The sequence below is a fragment of the Nothoprocta perdicaria genome, unplaced genomic scaffold (assembly GCF_003342845.1).
Source record: "Nothoprocta perdicaria isolate Ctin4 unplaced genomic scaffold, notPer1 scaffold_16, whole genome shotgun sequence".
Classification (NCBI taxonomy): domain Eukaryota; kingdom Metazoa; phylum Chordata; class Aves; order Tinamiformes; family Tinamidae; genus Nothoprocta; species Nothoprocta perdicaria.
Window position 1 is genome coordinate 706,647 of NW_020454760.1, and position 18,871 is coordinate 725,517.

Here is an 18,871-nt window from a genome sequence, read left to right on the forward strand (position 1 = left end):
CGCCGCGGCCGCTCCGCTCCGCGCCGGCCCCGCGCGCTCCGCCCCGGCTCCGGAGGGGAGGGAGGAGGAGCGCGGAGGGGAGGGGGCTCCTCCCGCCGCGCCCTCGGGGCCCCTTCCCGCCAAGGGGCAGGTGCCCGCAGCCACCTGGGCACCCTCCCCTGCCCCTTCCCGCCGCTGGGGAAGCAGCTGGAGCCTCCCAAGTCGCCTTCGCGCTGCCACAAACTCGCATGGCTCCAGGTTCGCGTGAAACCACAGTCCACGGGCTTGCCAGATCGGAGCCAGACTGCAAAGCACTTGCGGATCTTGGAGTTTGTCCGAGAAGGACAAACCGGAGGAATATGTCGCAATTCCATCTGTGGAAAATGCAATGGGAATTGCATGTTTCATTAATTATTTCACTTTTCTCAATTGAATCTCTGATCAGGATTTCAGTATTACACACTTTGACCATAACACTTCAATTTAAAAGAAGTCACACTTCAAATAGTTACCGGTTCCAAGCTGTTCTGATATAACGCTATGTTTTATCAACTACAAATGCTTTGCAGGAACATGTAAGCAACACAGAAACCAAAGGTTCCACTGAAACATGGAAACCTGCAGGAATTCAGCCCGCAAGGGACCTTGGGGGTCATTTAGCCCAACTCTGTTTCAATTGTGACTTCAGAGATAGGTCAAGCTCTTGTTACATCTCACCGCTTTTTACATAACACAACTGTTATTATTATAAAAGAAATGTCTTGCCATTCCAGCATATGCTGTTGCTATGATTAACAAGGGATGAAACTGCTCCCCATGTAACAGACAAGGCCAGCAGGCTTCTGAAAGACACCATTAAGCTGACCAGTTGAAAGGAACCATGACCCATTCATAATTTTAAAACTAATAATGGTTTTGCACCTATCAGAAACTTTTCTATCCTTTGTGGACACTGGCTAATAATAATATTTTCTTAAACTGCTTGGTTAAGTGGATAAATCACAGTTGTTGCACTCCCAGTTCCCTTTGAAACCAGGTTTTTGTCTTGGATAGGGTCCTTCCTTGTGACATTCTTGCCAGTAAGCCTGTTCGGACAAATCGAATATTAGGGCAAAGCCCTTTCAGGGCTTTGTGAGGAAATGATACTTACAGTTGGTTTTCATTTCCTCTGCAGACCGGAATTTTGGAAAAGAGAATATTAAAATCATTCCTATGAAGTTTCACTGATTTTAACATCAGAGGTATTCTAAGGCCTGGTATATCCCACAGGCAACCCAAAACTCAGTATATTTTTACTGTACACCATACACTGCTAGCTGAGTGTTCCTGCTTTACTTTCTCCTTGCATTACGCAGAAGTGACTAATCATTTCTGAAAATTACACAGGTTTATTCTTTTAATCAAGTCAAACTGTGTCAAAACATCAAATAACTTTAGTTCTTTCATATTTCACCTCATTGCAGAGCATATAGAGCAACACAAAGAGAGACACATGCATAATCTATTTACAGGGCAGTAAAGTCCTGCTGCCCACAGTCAGGTATTATAAACAATGATTCCTGTTGAACACATCTCCCCCAACCTGCAAACAGATTTGCCCTTAGGCTGCAGGGAAATCAAACCACAGTGAGCAAAGTCTGGCCTTGAGTTCTAGGTAGTGGAAGAAGCTGGAAATTTTAAGTGTGAGCGAGAAGGAAAATCAACTTCATTTGTGATTTGATACACATTCCATATATTCCTGATACATATGATACATTGCTGAGCAGCAACAGAACGACAGAAATCTCAGTCACAACCGATTACACTGGCATTACCCAGAAAGCGTAGAAGTGATCGGTCTTACTCAGACCTAACACAAACCAGCCTCAATGCCCCTTCCCTTGTACCTCAACTCATGTGTGCAGCCAAAGGACACATCTGAAAAACATTTATCTCAGTTCTGCCACCATGACCGACTTACTAACATGAATGTACTGACTGCACACAAAAGTCTGCCATTGTTTTGCATGTGTTCAGAATAGTTTCCACTGAAATCTTCTGTGGAAAGGTGTAAAGTGGAAGTGCGAATCAAATTACAACAGTAGTAAATTGTAGCTAAATTTGCTAAAACACTGCTAGCCAATGTAAGGACAAAAGCATCTAAGCAGATTCTGCTTTTCTGCAGACTTTTCCATCCTTTTTTTTTTTCACAAGTGTCTTGTTTTGAAATAGTATAGAACACATATGAGCCAGAGAATACCCAGGAGTCACGGGTATCAGATCATGCATTCTGCAGCTGGTTTTGGTTGCCACTCTACCTTCTTGCTTAAAGCTAAAAACCTTTTTCTTTTCTTTCCCCTTGCCCCGAGCAGCTGTTCCCAGATGGACAAGATGGTGAGAACTGAGCAATTCCTATAAAAACATGAAAGCTCACGTAATAAAAGTTTTGCTATATGATTAAGAATTCCTTTTTTTTTTTTTTTTTTTTTTTTTTAACTGCTCAGCAATAATTTGGAAGTTGTATGCTCTATCCATACTTCATATTTGTAGCACTGAAATACCTCCCTCAGGACAGACTGGTCTTGTCTGTAAAAGGAATTATTTAAACAGCTGAGTTTCAGTCAGGCCAGAAAGTATGGCTCTTTCTTGCAGTATCCAGTTGAATCAGATGATCATAGCTATTGTGATACCACATTTCAGTGCCAACAAACATGTTCAGTTGATACCATGTGCTGTTAAAAAAATACATTGAACCAAGCACACAATGTGCTACAAGTCAAGAAAAAAACCCCCAGATCTCAGAAACTTCTTAGTGCTCTGAAATCACAACCAAATAACCATAACCAAACCTCCCTCTCCATAAAAGCACAAAAATGATCCCACAACAGAAAATCCACAAAAACCCACAAATGAGGGTCTCTTGGAACTTCACCTGACAACTCCTCAACTCCTGGAAGTCAGATCTTCTGATCTTCTGCAAATAAGCACTCACTCACTCAAAAAAAAAAAAAANAAAAAAAAAAAAAAAAAAAAAGTCCCACTAAAATTTGGGTGCTTCATTCTACTGAAAAAAAATCTATCACAGAAAAGAGAAAGATGTTCATATAGTACACCTCAAAAGCAGAATTAAAAATTAGAAAGGAAATATGAAATTGATGTGGATGCCCTCAGTGAGGGCACGAACATTCCCAGCAGTGTCCGAAATGTTCTATGCTGATGAGATCTTCCAAATTACAGCATGTGAAACCTTCAAATGATTGAGCTGTGCTCAAGTGAAAGATTTAACCGATAGGCAACGGAATTGAAATTGAAATCAAATATATATATTCTTTCAGGGATTTTTTTTAATCACTAGATCACAAGAAATGCCAAACATTCATGAAAAACAAAAATCTCTGAGTTCTGAAAGTCTATATCTCACTACTCCCGTTTTATAGATGGGGAAACCTAAGCACACAGTCATAAAGATGCCTGCTTTTATGTCCCACACACATGCTCAGGGCTTAACCAACAATTAGATCTGGAGTCAGGAATGACTCTGCCCCCTGGCAATACAGGAAAAGACCCCTAAAGGGTAGGAGCTTTTTTTTTTTTTTTTTTCTCTTTTAATTTGCATCTTTCTACATTAGGACAATCTACTTCCTAGGATCATTTAACTATGACCAGTGGGTCTTTAAAATAGTGCGTGCCATAGAGGCCAGATCCAGCATGCTGAATTATCGCGTCCAACAGGCTGCTAGTGCCCGGGGAGCGGCAGGGAAGCGCTCCGCATGCCTTCCCGGCAGCCAAACACCTCCTGCCGCGTCCATGCATTTATTGGCACTTGTAGGTTAACTGCTGCTGTGTCCAGATGGGACTTGAAAGTGGAATTAGACGCATGAATCTTGCTGCATTTGCTTTGGCACCGGCAGCCACCACTTCTATATCCAGATGCTTTACAAGGAGGCCAAAGTACAACATCCAGCATTTAATGCCAAGTAAGTTAGACCATTGTGACCTTACGGAATTCCTTGCAGGCTACAGGCAGCAGTAGTTCGCTCCTGGTCACTTTCTACGGCACATTTTCATTCTTGATTTTTTTTTTTTCTTAATAATCTCTGCACTTAATGACCATGGAAGTTTTTCAGTACTATATTCCCAAAGGCTCAAGTTGGCATCAGATGTAAGAACATATTATGGTGAAAAGGAACTGGCTGAAATAAACCAACCAAAGATCCACCATATGAAAATGGCTCCTGCTCACTATCAAAATAAATTATCAGTGATCTATAGATTCAATTCTCCATCCACTGTTGCCATTTCCCAGACTTCTTTGTATAGGATATGCACCAACTTCTTTTGTTGTTGTCAGATAACGATCACATACCCGAACACTTAGTGCATTTCTGTTTAGTTTTGCATCTGTTTATTCCATAGAACTATTAGAAAGAAATGGATGGAGAGACGGTCCTTGGAGCTGGCTGAACTCACTGAGGAGCCATCAAACCCGCTCTCTGCTCCAGAGCGAGCGGAGGTGACTCGCTCTATGGCGGCAGGACTGTCAAGAGGCAGGGAGCGGGGCAGGACTGCATCTTTCAGCAGAGTCTTCTGTTACGCTGGATTAGGTGTAACATGAAACTGCACTTTTAGAGAAAAGTACACTTGTGATGCAAAGAAAATTTAAAATTGCATGAAAGTGATTTTTCAACAGTAATTCTTTTGAGCTAGAAATCTTTTAATCTAAGTTATCTCCAAGGTTATTTATCTTTTGTTCTTTGGGCAGTACTGGAATTATAATATACCATATATTCTAAATGCTATTTTTTTCCCTCAGTATCCAGTATATTCTATCTTGACCAACTAACTAAAAACGTAAATCAAAGCCTCCACAATGCAGTCTGAACAAATGCTAGAGATATTAATAAAATGAGGAACATTTTAACATTTTACAGAAGTTTCTGAACCGCACTTCTTATTTCAGCCTTTTCTTTACTATATCATAATACCTTCCACGCAGAGAGCTCATTGTTTTCCTTCTGCAAGGAAATAGAGGGGAAACCTCCCACCTGATTTAACAATCTACCCTGACATTCACCAATCTGCAGCATCCTGTGACAAATTCTGGGAAATTAATCCCAACACTAAGGGACCCCCTGCTGGGTATAACCTGCCTTAAACCCTTTCCCATTTAATCCAGAGAGAGCTATTTGCTCAAGCACTTCAAGATGACATCACTTGTTATTTGAGGCCAAACCTACGGGTAATTAAGGCTAAAGAAAATGTAATTAAAATTCATAGAGACCCTAGTAACAGATACCACTACAGAACAACAAGATGATGTCTGGAAAATGGCCAAAATCTTACCATTATGGAAGACGATCAGAAAGTACTTTGTCAATAGCACTTCATTCTACTCGTACTATGGGAAACACATAAACAAAAGAAATTCTGAAGGCTGAAGGCATATGGAAAAGAAAATCTCTTTATATGATAGATACATACTTAAGAGAAAAAAAACGTAAAACACTTAGCTGATTTACAACAGAATCTACAGTAATTTTACAAGACTGTGCTCAAGAAGAGGAAAGGCCCCAGTCAGGAATGGAAATTATTCTTGAAAAACCTACCAACAAGAGCTCATTTAAAACAAACAAACAAACGCAAAGGCCAAGGTCCTTGATATCTACATTATGTAGAAAAAACAGTCTGGCAAATATGAAACAGACAGATATCAGGCTCAAGCCACTTTCTCACTTTGGAAAAAGTAAAATAAATACACAAATTAGAGACTGAGCAAACACAATATATAAGATCTTTTGCACTTATATGTGAGTGTACATAAATATTAATTTAGAATATATGATTATTCTTTGCCTATAAATTAGATAATACAACAATCACAGAAAACACCACTAGTACTAAAATGTAATTTGTGATTAATTTTATAGCCCAGGACATTATATTTACAAAGTAAAGTGGGGACCAGTTCATTCATTCTTCATTTAAACAAAAACTACAAAAAAAAAAAAAAAAAGGAGGTTTTGCAGACAACCTGCTTAAGTTTCACAAAAATATCTAGCTATAGCCAAAAGAGATGCCATAGCCTTATTAGAATGCCTCCTTATCACTCTGCCAAAATGAATTAGAGCAGTTTGCAATTATAGTGTCAAACAGGCACATTCTGTAACATACAACATGATATATTCCATCTTTGAAGCGAGTGTATTTCACTATAAGCCAGCCATCCAAATAACCAGCCAGTAACTTGCAAATACTCTAATCAAGAAAAAAAGATGTGAATACTGTCACATTTTGAAACATTTTAAATTGACTAAGCATTTTGAAATATAAGGAAATAGGTAATAAAAGTGCAGCATTTAAGCAGCACAAAGTAATTTCTATCCTATGTGGTAACACAGTGAAAAATGAAATTGTTGGTGGGAATAACTGTTTCTGCATGGCAAACATTTGTACTGTCAACATCGTATTTGAGATAATGGAAAAATTACATTAGCATCTATTATAGTAGAAGCCATACTTGTTTTATACTATAAGAGTTTTAGTTTTTGTTTTAAATGCCTGGTTGCTTTGTTAAATACTTTGCTGAATTTAGAAAGATTCTGCTACTAAAACTTGGCTGTGTTGGGCAGTCTTGAAAACATGATTCCTTAAATCATGCTGCCTCAGCTAATTTAAAGACAAGATTTAAGGAAGTTGACTGACAAAAACTGAAATCCTGCATTCTTTAGCTAATAGCTCACTATTAATAGATGATCACATTACTAAGAATAGAGTATCTATCAGTTTCCACTGAGTTCAAAGTAAATTACTGTACATTTAGAACTTCTGAAATCAAGTCAGGTCCAACGACAAGCATTCAGATACATGTACAACAGCAGGCTATTCACAAAGTTTGTGCTGCAATTACAACAGGCAGACACTTGCTGATGTTCTGTCTACCTACACTCTGCCTTCACTACAGCTTTTGCTCAGATTTAACAAAATGCATTTACCAAGAKGGACTGTAATCCTAAAATCTAGCCACAAGAGGGCATAAGTGACACTGCGTTTTCATTTTAAATACAGATTATCTGTCTATAAATTTAAATCTGATTTAACCTAAAAAGTAAAAAATTTAAAATGCAGCTAATGCACAGCATGCCTGCTCCAGTGCAGAATATCTGATTTATTGCGGTCTTAATTTCCTTACTTTAGTATCATTCAAGCAAATTGCATCCCAACATGTTTTGGAGCATTGGAGCCTATCCATTCCTTGATACAATATAATTTTAAATATGAAGAATGACTGTGAAATCTACCAGTGAAAGATACATATGTACAATTGGTGATACAAGCCTGCGCCAGAATCTAGTAATTGCATACAGGTAGTTACTGCCTTAAAAGCAATAAAATGACATAGACTGATAAAATAAAAGAAGAGACAAGAAGGATTAGAGGAAAACAAGATAAAATATCTAAGTCGATGCACGGTTACTTGGCTATTTTTCTTTTTAGAGGTCACCCAATAAGGTAGCGAGCTTGAAATGCATACTTACATATACAACTTAAAAATAGCAAATTCCTAAACCTTATGTGATTAATAACAAGAATAATAATTTAAATAGTCCCATTTATCATAATTTAGTTTCAGAAGTCAGCAAACTTTTGTCTGTGTTGCTCCAAACTGCACAAGACCAGCAGTGATAGAATATACTCATTCAGGTTCTTCAGTTATTAACAGTGGGCGAGGAAAACCTGATTCAGGAGCTATGAAAAAAACCACCAACAACACATAAAACCAACGGACTACAACTCCATAGCCCTGTGCATCCCTCCCCACTTCCAATACATTTGTCCAAGCAGTAGCGTTAACCCAGAACTTGGCAAACATTGGTTGCCTTTGGTCTAAATCAGCTAGAGTTTGCCTTCATATCATACAGATAAGACAGCAATTTGGATAATGCTGAAGTTTACAGAATAGAATTTTAGGATATTGAGATGTGAGTCAAGACAAGAACATCATTTTAAAACTTGTTATTCCATGGACCAGTGTCCTGATTAGGATCACAGTTACTGGAGCTTTATTCAGGAAAGCAATAGAGGATCTCCAAGTTCCACCGCAGGTAATGCCAGCAGCTGATCATCGACCCACACCACCCTATGTTGTGATTGTTGATCCACACTAACAGAATAGTTTGCAAGTATCAAAACCAAGGAAGTCTTACCTGTTCCAACTTTTTTTTATGAAACACTTTTTCACAAACCTAATAAATGTAATCAATACAGTACAGGATCAAATGAGCACTGGAGCCAATGTAATGCAACATGATGAGGAGGAGCTTGTGACTGAGCAAAGTCACCCAACAGCTGAAGTTAGATTATGAACCAAGACTTGGGGGGATTTTGTTTTGAAATCACAATTCCGTATAATAGCAGATAAGCAGAAACACTGCAAGACTAAGTATATAAAACTGGAATGGGACTAAACTTCGGTGTATGTGGTGGCTTCCTCTGAGACAATCTCACTCATTAATGCTACATTAATGCTGTTCAGGCTGCCTGTGCCTAAGCAGAGAACATAGCTTTTTAAATATATTACCAAGCTAGTCAAGGTGGCTGTGTATCAGGAACAACAAGAGAAAAGTAAAACCACCATTTAGATCCATCCTGGTCAAAGAAAATACAAATCTGATGTTAGAGCTTCTCCTTTTCTGTTAACAAATCACTCTTACCTTTAGATGGGGAAGAACAAACTACGTCAAGATAGAGCAAATACCGCAATTTTGTTGTTATACTTTTTGTCCTGCAGCACTATGCGCAACACCCCTGGTACCTTATACATGAATCATCCTTCCAGTAATATTTGCTAATTGGGAGCTGGATATCAGGCCTCATACCATTATTAGTCTGCTATTATTCTAGTCCTTCTCTTAAATTGCTTTGTCAGACTTCCGTCACTTGAGACAAGTTCCATTATGAGAGACATTAGGTGCATTTAGGTATTTGCTAGATAATAGAGAAGGTTCTTAGGCAACAATCTGGACAGATTAGACTAATCTGTTGCTGTTGGAAACTTTGTTTCCAGCAGCAGAGTAGACAATAGTTTCAAATTACCTGCACTAAGATTAAGCCACAGGCAATATATGTTTTGAGGTGAAAAGAAAAACAAAATGGAACTACCATTCCCAACACTTTTTACCTCAGATGAGGCAAATGTCTGAATTCAGCTTCTCATTTCTCCAGAATTTATGGATTTAGCTGCATGTAAGGCTTTTTTTTTTTTTTTTGTGAATGGTTTTGTAAGTATTTTTGAATGCAGAGATACAACAGAAATGTAGTCAGCAGTATGTAATGTTATTTCTGAAATCCAGCACCTAAATATGAATGATATTTCAATATTGGTTAAAAGTTGGATATTTTCACAATAAAATATATTTTGTTAGAAGCAAGGTTAAATAACATTTTATGGTTACTGTAACAATAAAGACAGCAAACCCATGAAATTACTGACACCAAAAGGCAAATAGTATTAACAAAGCTTCAGAAACTAACACATTTATTGAATAGTATCCTGCAGAGAGAAGAACAAAACACATTATTTATTGATTTTTCTTTATATTCTTATATCTCAACACTTTTTCCCTAATATCAACTGTGGACTGAAGTATCACAATCTCTCCCACTAATTTTTTGCTAATATCACCTGGGACCATTCAGCACACATCTCAAGTAAGTAGCATGGGCTAAGTTCTCACTGCACGAGATGAGCACTTCAAGCAAGGAACAAGGTGCAGTGTAAAGCCATACTTGCATATATACTTGTTTTACTAGGTCAGAGTCACGGAAGATTGTCACTTTGTATAAGGCATGTTGGTTTCAGGTTGACTATTGAATACTTTGATAAAAACATTCAAACATCATAAAACTAATGGAAGTGATGTGAATATCTGGTCTCATCCCAACTGATTTGATCCTATCTCTTGTTATAAGATAGTTCTCATTTTCTCTCCCTAAAAGGCAGAGAGGACAAGTTCTATAATAGAAATATTAACAAGAGATACCTAATTGCAGTATTAAATAGACAAATATTGTCCTAAGTATAAATAACTTAAAATGTAAGAAAAGATTACTTTTAATGCTAACTAAGCAATTGCTGAAACTGAAAATAATTGCTTAAATATCAGTCCTTCCCTTTGAGATTGGACAGTTTACACAATGAAAAAATTTAAGGAAATGACAGTACACACTTTATAAATTATTTATCTTCCAATGTAATGCACAATCTCTTGCATATCATGTATTATAGACTTTAATCTGTTTTTTCAAACTATGAAGTTATGTTGTTTCAAATTAAGCTGTGGTAATACATAGTAGCTGAAAATATTGTACATTGACTAGATTTTCTTCTTTAACTGCAAAAATATCTTTTCTGAAAATATTTATTAAAATATATGGGAAAAGTTTACTTTTCCCATATCAACAGTTTATCCGAAATAAAATCATGATATTCTTTCCACTGTAGGAATAAAATCATAAAATTAATATCATTAATACAAATTATGAAAAACTCATGTTCTTCATGTTCTGTTGTGATAGCTTAATAGCAAGTCATTCTTCTTAGTCTAGCAGGTTAGAGGTGAAAGTGTTTTTCACCATTAGAAATTGAGATTCTCGGTGTGATCTTTTCAGTTTTGCACGACGGTTCTGGAACCAGATCTGAAATTGAAATTAAAAAAAGCATCCTTTTCAGAAAGGATTTCTGCATTTCACACAGGACAAAATGACATACTTCTATAGTATTCTGTTAAATGTCAATAGTTTGGAAGTTCAATACAAATTTTAATTCTGCAAATGATAGCACATAACTGCTTTTGATAATTTTCTTCACACCACAGACTAGAGAACAATACGGCTCTTCCCAGCTTTCCTGAAAAATGAGGACTAGCCTCACTAATTAAACACAAAAAGCAGTACCAGTTTTTTCAGCGACACTAAATCAGGCACCGGAAGATCCTGAGTATTTGGAATTCAAAACCAAGTCAGCGTGGTTAAGGTGTTACTTCCTGAGTTGTTGAATTAGCTGTGGCATAAAGCTTAACATCAACCCCAATCAGACTAGCATCAAAAGCTACATATTTATCAAGGCCTGGCTCAAAATCTGACGAAATATGTGGTATACTTACCATATTTCATTAGTTGGAAATCAGAAACTGAAAATCCGGAGTAGATAGTGCTTTCCATCAAAGACATGGGCTCAAACATTGTTTTCAAAAAGCGTAATGGTCTGTTTAATGCTAAATTGTTTAATGCTCTATTGACCATCCTACCAAATACTTATACATTCAGACAACTTATTTCAATATTGATTTCAACTTCCATTTTCAGCCATAGTGAAAAGCAAGATATAAACATGATTTTAAAACTTGGAAGCAAATGAACAAGTTCTACATGTGATAATTGGATGTGGAAAAACAAACAATCAAAAAAAAATGAAGAAATCATCACTGATGACAGTGATGAATATCAGATCAACACATGGAAGAAGGTTTATGACTTGGGAAGGAATTTAGTGGCTTCCATATCACTGAAGGAATATTATAGGAATAAATGTTTATTATGTTAAATTGTGATTATGGACTACTGTCCATCTATTTGTATAATCAAAGCGTACATATAAAAGGAATTAGAAAAGCACTTAAACTTCATTACCTGAATCCTGTCTTCATCTAAATCTAATTTGCGAGCTAGTTCTTCTCTAATATCAATGCCAGGGTAGGAGTTCATTTTAAAAACATTTTCCAAAACGTCAATCTGAGGAGATCGAAACACACTTGTTGAATTGTTATTTCTATCTTTGCATGAGGAAAGAAAAATAAACAAAAACACACTTTAGTTATTTCCGAGATCTCCATCTACTTGGACAAGTCTAATTGTGCATTTCTGCAAGTGCCTACCTACTTTTCTTTATGCAGATTCAAATAGCACTGAATTAGCTAAGCTCTTTCAAGCTTCAGCCATCGTTTTAGTAAATTATACGGTTTTATTTAAAAAGCAATCAAAACCCTACCTGGTTTCTAGTGAAAGCAGTTCTTGGTCTTCTACCCCTGTACCAGCTCAATTCTCGTTTGAAAGATAGCCTTTCAGTCACTGAAAAATATTTTTCACACTTCAAAACTTTTTCCTCTTGCATTGCAGTACTGTTAGCACGAAATAATGAATTCTCATAGGAAATAACAGGGATTTGTGTATGAGGATTGCTGTCTTCACATAAAACTAGGAAAACAACAAAAACAATTACTGGTTTTCATTGGAAACATGACTATATATACGCATTTTTAAACGAGTAAAAGCTTAAGATGTTAGGAAACTGACTGCTTACTTACCCAGGTTAGTGCATGTATCCGTCCACGGTCTGTGAGGTTTCACAGCTGAAGTGATATCTTTTTTCTGTTCCAATCCCAAAATACTTTCAATGGAAAATGAACACTGTGCAGTTTTATTTTCCACAAAACCAGACGTCTTCTGACAGTTCTGAGATACTGACGTATTAGCAGGACACAAGGACGTACTTGCCATGCTTTCACCTTCAGTCAGCATACCACCTATACTGTACTGGCATTTCTCTTCAAGTCCTCCTCCTTATAGCTATGTTGACAACGGGGGCTGGATTTGCAACGTCATTAATTAAAATCTTTTATTAGAAAGTTTTAGCATGTCAATGAAAACTCTCCCACCAAGAGGCATGAGGAGTTAATTGTTTATTTGTTTGCAAGTAATTAGCAACTAATGGTGACACTAGGGGGGCCACCAAGAGGGACAAATAGTGTTATCTCTCCTAACCAGAGCATCGACTTAACTTTCTCAACAGAAGCTATGCACAAATATAGTACTTCTCTTTTATTTGAAATCATTAATGTATAAAATCATTTTTTTAAAAAACTTTATACTCTAATGGATTCCACTTACCTAAACATAGCAGCATGATAGGAAACCAGTCAAGTAATAAGTAATCTCATTTAAGTGAATTTCCTTGCAAGGAAATTTAAAAAATAATCTCTTAATGCTATTAGGGTAATCCCAAGGAAAATGCCTCTGTTTTTTCATATGCATATGTAATGGTGAACGTGGTCAATAAAACAACAATAGCTTTTGGCATAAGGCACAGTGCAGTAGGTTGGCAGTGTTGTCAAAGCTCAATGTAATTGCCTTCCAAGTGCATGGATTAGTTAACAGGAACAGTTGCACCAACTATTTTCAATTCATGCATTCATTTTTCGTATTAAAATACCTTTGTTGCAGCTCTTTGAAAGAAATATGTGAAGTTCCCTTTTTTTAAAATATACATGCAAAAATTGAAGTAAAACACCACACTGCAATTGACTGATTTCAAAAAAGTGAACCTGTGTGGATCACAGGTTTCAGAGGGTAGTGCTGCATCTGAGGAAATGCATACCTTAACAAAATCTGTCAGATTTTCCTCAACATGTGAGCCTTCTCTTCCTCAGGAAACCCTGCGTCCAGAAATCTGCAGAGTAGCTGACATACTTTTCCTAGCTGGAAAACCCAGAAACGCTCAGATCAAAATTTTAACGGAAATTCCACTATTCACAGGAGCCTTTAGTACATATTTCAGGAGCCTCCGAAAAGCCTCTTCTGTCCAGGAAGTTCCATCAGCTTCGTGACAGAATACATGGTGAATTAAATGTCAGCAGAGTCCTATCGATGGCTTCCTGTAAAGAGTAGTGCTAGACAAGAGCCTTACATGTTCCTTTATGTTTCACAGCAGCTGTTTGCAACAAGGCTACCTACATCCTTCGTTAGCCAACAAAACTCCTACTCTTGGCTGCAGTTATTTTGCAAATGCAGACTGCACAGCAGGCATTATGGCTACTGGAGAGATAATGCAAGGACTTCTGTATACATGCAACAGTATAATAGCAATCATTCTAAACAAAACCTTCAGCAGGTCATAGATCAATTTTCTGCCCGTCCTCTATGCAGGGCATAGAAGAAGAGATTAAGGAAGAAAGCCTTATCAAGAAAGCAATGCGTCATCTATTCTCAGCTTGAGCTGCTACAAATTTCTGTCTTGAAAAGGTTTCATATGAGCATGATCATTGAGGAAAAGGCAGTCTCTTGAGTACAGAAACTAACATGCATTTTAAAAAAACAAAACTGTTGGTAATTGTAATACAAACAAATCGTTCCCAAATATAGGTAGCTTCTTGAAGAAGATCAACCAAACAAGTGCTAAAAAAAAACGAAAAATAAAAGCACACAAGCACTAATACAAAGGCTTTCAGAAAATATTTTATCATTTGAATAAATAAGAATGAAATTAGTCACAGCTACATGGCTGAGACCAAGAGATAATTACATGGACCAAGAGAGGTACCTACTTTTATAAATGATCTCAACATGCTAACAGGAACTACCAGGAGAGGCATATGCAGTGCTAGGAGAAACATTTATTTACATTTAACCAAAGCTAACCAGTTGAGGAAATATTTGCAATTTATTTTTCAACTTCCTGAAATTGCAGAGGATGAAGAAAACCTTCAGTAGGGTGTCCTGATTCCAGCTGCCACATGGAGACGATCATAATCTTTCAGTGTTTTTTTTTGTTTGTTTGTTTTTCCCTCTCCTTCTCCTCTCTTCCCCATGTCTTTTCAGGGAAACACAGATATCTAAATTTGTCCAACGCAGGTTGGAAAATAATCAGATAGTGCCATCTGGTGTTTATATTTGAATTTGTTCAACAATGAAGATTCAGATAACTGAATAGGAAACCATGCTACTATTAAAATATTAATTTGCTTCATGCTGAATTGATTCACACCCAGAGATTACCATGCAGCAACTGAAATGCATCATCATTCTGGTTTTAAAACGAGTTCATGGCAGCATCTTTTCAGAGGAACTGGAAGTACCAACTTCACAAAGTAGATGAATAGGCACACCATGCTTTTTTATTTCCAAGGAATTCAGTGAAATTGAAACACCGTATTTCTAAGAGATCACGTTAACGCAGCTCTACATAACTATAAAATTTGCACATGAGAAATTATTCTAAAGATAACAAGTCTATTTATACCAAAGCCGTACACTACATATGTAGAGAGATATCTACCAGGAAATCTGTCTTAAGGCCTAATATTCAAAGTTTGCAATATTTCTTTGAAGAGAAGTAACCAAGATGTACTTAGTCATATAAGTTAAAAAAATATAGACCTGTCATTATCACAAAAATAAACAGTCATACCCTGTTGTTAAAAAAAAAAAAAAAAGAAAATGCAATGTTTTAGATGCAAAAATACCTGGAAATAAGCAATCAGACTTATTTCTGAGATTTTCTACTAGAATTGAAAGATCAAGCTGTATATACACTCAAAAATGACACTCCCTTTTATTGCTCATTTCTAATGTGTCAACATCTCATGCAAGCCATATGAATTTGTTTGAAAAGTTTTAAATAAATACCTTTGAGCAAATAAATACTAGAGCAACGCAAAAAAAACATTAGGATGAAAGTCTTGAATAATCAGCAGTAGAAAAAAATAACAATCCTTTTACAAAATGCCATGGTTGATTAGGCAGTTAACTTTAACCTCCCTTTTTGACAAGGGAGTCCATTTATTCAGCAGCGGATGGAACTCTTGCCTTCAGAGAGGTGAAGCCTCTAAGAACTTCAATTATTCCAGCTGAAATGACCACATGTAGACTTCTTGGTGGCTTCTAAAACCCCACTGCTTACTGTTGCTTTCTATCACCAGTATATTGCTTCTGCCAAGTCACCTTTTGCAAAAGTATGCAGTATCTTTGGTTTTTTAGAAAAGGGATTACTGGTATATGCAATGTTTCTTGATTACAGATCACACAGAGGAAATACCTTTCATCTCACCTTTCCCTCAGGTCCTTTATCCAAGTGCAGCAATATTTCACTACCACAGACATTCAATACACAATACCTTTCCTAACAGATTATAAATATGGATACATAAGTTATAACCAAATCCAACTCCACAACAAAGTGATTCTAAGGTAAAAATGTCTCAAAACCGTTAACCATGATTTTTCTCATTAAAATAAGCAAATAAAAGCAGTCTGTTAATTCTTGGCTGAGGTAAAAGCTTTTTTTAATCCAAGACTAAATGGACATTGAGAAATTTGAAGTCAGTCTAGGGCTGGCACTAGCAAAAGTCTGAGAACATGTGTGTAAATGCCAATAAGGCTTACCTTAGCCAGACAGCTGCTTTCACCCTCCAGCAGAGCCAAAATGTGCACTCCTTAGGGGAGCCATCTGCAAACCTCTGAAGGGCTGTTGGCTGCTCTTCTCCCTGTTTGCACAGTGTCAAGTGTCAGTTCACCACATTCTTAACATTTCCTAGCAATCATTTATACAAAGAAGATTAAAAAAAAAAGCCACACAGTTTAACAAATACATTGACATTGACAAAATATAATATATTGACATTGACAAAAACACCAAGTAGTGGTCTCAGAAGCATTCTTTAACTCATTATCATCCAAACTCATCTACGTCCATCAAAGTTGAACTCCAAATAAAACTTTTTGATGCTTTTCAATATTTTTAAAAATGTAAATAAAAATAAAAGCAAAAGTAGTAAGATACTACATAGCATATTTATGCAAAGGTTTTACCTAAAAATTCTGAGTACTAAATGAAAGAAAGTTGCATTCTATTACAGAATTAAGAAAGTCACCTCCACTTGCTAAATCATTAACTCCAACAGAAACTCCAATTTTTATGCTACATGCCAGTGGAGGCACAAGAACACATTTCTAGATTTTACAAGTATGTTGTTAGTGGTTCTTTTTAATGAAATATTGAATTATTTAAGAGTTATTCTTTCCAATTTACAGCAGCAAAACAATTGCATTTTTCTTCTGTCACTTTAAGATATAAAAACACAAAGGGAGCAAGAACAACTGCATTTAAAGTTACTTGCTACCATGGTTACTTTTCCTCGACAGAATTATTGTACACATACCATACATATAAAATATATTTTAAATCAAAGACAGCTATAAAAATTGATCACAACTTAGCTGATCTCAAAAGTAGAAAATTTGCCATATCTATCAGTAATGAGACAATGCTAGCATTGCATTGCCTCATGTAATTATGGCAGCTCACCAATATTTTAATATAAAGACCAAACAAGAAGATGCAACTTCTTTAAAGAAGACAAACAAGAAGATGCAACTTTAACTTTAAAATAGCTTGCAAGATAATTCTATTATTACCCTCATGTGACAGCAAAAGAGCAGTGACAGTCAAGCACTGTGACTTAACTCAGGCGACATGAGTCACCAGACGAGCTGGTAAAGGAACAGACTGACCCCAGCTGTAACTTTGAGAACTTCTCACCATTCCCTTAAAAAAAAACAAATCACAAAAAGCTTTACTTCCAATCTAATGCCAGCTTTTTCTTTCATCTCTTTTTAAAAGCAAAATGTAATCTTATACAAACAAAGTCTTTAAAAAAAGACTGTCCAACAGTTAATCATTTACTCTGGCTAATTTAGCATGCTCTCTAATCAGGTTTTATAATAAGTTGACCCAGCCACAAGGTGTAAAAACAAGAAGAAAACAGAGGGAACAGCCCATTCTTTTGATCCCTAATAATGTATGCATCTAAAACGTTACTGATTTCCAATCAAAATGTAAAACATCACCTTGTAACTTCATAGGGTTGAAATAGTTCCTAAACTCAAATATACTACATGATGTGGTTTTTCTCCTGGTGCATATTTTATAAAGCTTCTGGCATAACACATCATATTTTCATGTTTTGAAACAAGTGAAACTTTAGAGACTTTTTATTAACTATTTATACATACTGTATGCTCTCTCCTTAAAATATCGGCTGCTTAACATACAAAAATAAATTAAAATATAATCACTTGGATTAAAATATCCTAGTCGCAGAGTTGTAGAAAGGGCAAATTACCAATATGCTATTTTTTAAACAGAGGAGAATGATCTGGTTGAGTTTAAATATACCCTTACAGTAGCCCTAGTTCTTTACAACTGGTTGCCATCTGCAGCAGCAAGTCCATTCAAGGCAAGAAAACAAAGCCCATGAGGGCTGATTACACTTTCCTTTCAGCCTAGGTGTACTTTCTTTTCCTGTTCAAGACTCATTGAAGCAACAGCGAGCCCACAGCTGCAACTGTGGCTTCAAAACAAAACAACAACAAACAAAATAAACAAACAAATAAAAAAAGTGGTGGAAAATGATGGGACAGCAATAAAGTGGCACATCTCAAAAAAGAGGTGATCACAGTGCTCAGAAAAGCACAGAAGATGCTCTCACACTTGACATGCTGCAATAGCATTATTCTGCCTACAGTACATACATGCACAGACACTTCTTTTTGGGGGGGGTGGGGAGGGAGTGTAAAACAGTAGCAAAGGCAGGACTACAGGAACATACTGACTTTGCATCTTAACACACAATGTCTGTAATTACCAACTAAACTAAATTAGGGAAAGGAGCATTTTCCCAGAGTCTTTGCCTGACAGCCACCTCCACCGGTGGCCCCAGGCCTGAACATCTCTTCATCCCAGCTCAGAAAGGGCCCTGTGCTCCTGACTCACCTCCCCAAGCCAGGCCAGGCACCCCAGGGGCGCCGAATGCTCTCCTGAGGTACGAGGGAGACCCAAACCCCTCTCCTTCGCACCCCACTTTACTGAGGAGGGAAGACAGTGAGGTGGTGTTGCCTCTTCCCATCAGCTGATAGGGCCCAGCTCCCGGTGATCCACGATCGTTAACGGCGACCGTTAACGGCTGCTGCGGACCTTCCCCACAACAGGAGGAAGGTGGAAGCGCTCGCGTGCCCACGCGCGACGTACCCCCACAGAACCCAACGCACACGAGCAAACGGACAGCCAAGCCAACCAATAAGA

The 18,871-nt window shown here is 37.1% G+C and overlaps 2 protein-coding genes across 5 annotated transcripts in view; both read right to left on the bottom strand.

Annotated features, from left to right (window-relative positions):
• The window catches only part of IL17RD (interleukin 17 receptor D), a 56,386-nt gene extending 40,175 nt beyond the window's left edge, over nucleotides 1-16,211 (bottom strand). Inside the window, exon 1 of the mRNA XM_026035435.1 lies at nucleotides 16,174-16,211. The gene's annotated coding sequence lies outside the window, so the exon portion shown is untranslated. The remainder of the gene's footprint in view (nucleotides 1-16,173) is intronic.
• Nucleotides 10,392-18,618, bottom strand: HESX1 (HESX homeobox 1). 4 transcript variants are annotated; one of them, XM_026035436.1, is made up of 8 exons: nucleotides 18,563-18,618; nucleotides 17,206-17,335; nucleotides 16,174-16,274; nucleotides 13,391-13,491; nucleotides 12,321-12,600; nucleotides 12,005-12,210; nucleotides 11,647-11,748; nucleotides 10,392-10,653 (listed from the first exon to the last, which is right to left on the bottom strand). In XM_026035436.1, the coding sequence occupies exons 5-8, from the start codon at nucleotides 12,532-12,534 to the stop codon at nucleotides 10,555-10,557; spliced, it is 621 nt and encodes a 206-aa protein (XP_025891221.1). In that variant the 5' UTR covers nucleotides 12,535-12,600; nucleotides 13,391-13,491; nucleotides 16,174-16,274; nucleotides 17,206-17,335; nucleotides 18,563-18,618; the 3' UTR covers nucleotides 10,392-10,554. The 4 variants fall into 4 exon arrangements, with proteins under 4 accessions (XP_025891221.1, XP_025891222.1, XP_025891224.1 ...); XM_026035437.1 differs by lacking the exon at nucleotides 17,206-17,335; XM_026035439.1 differs by lacking the exon at nucleotides 13,391-13,491.
• Between the last annotated feature and the right edge of the window lie 253 nt (nucleotides 18,619-18,871).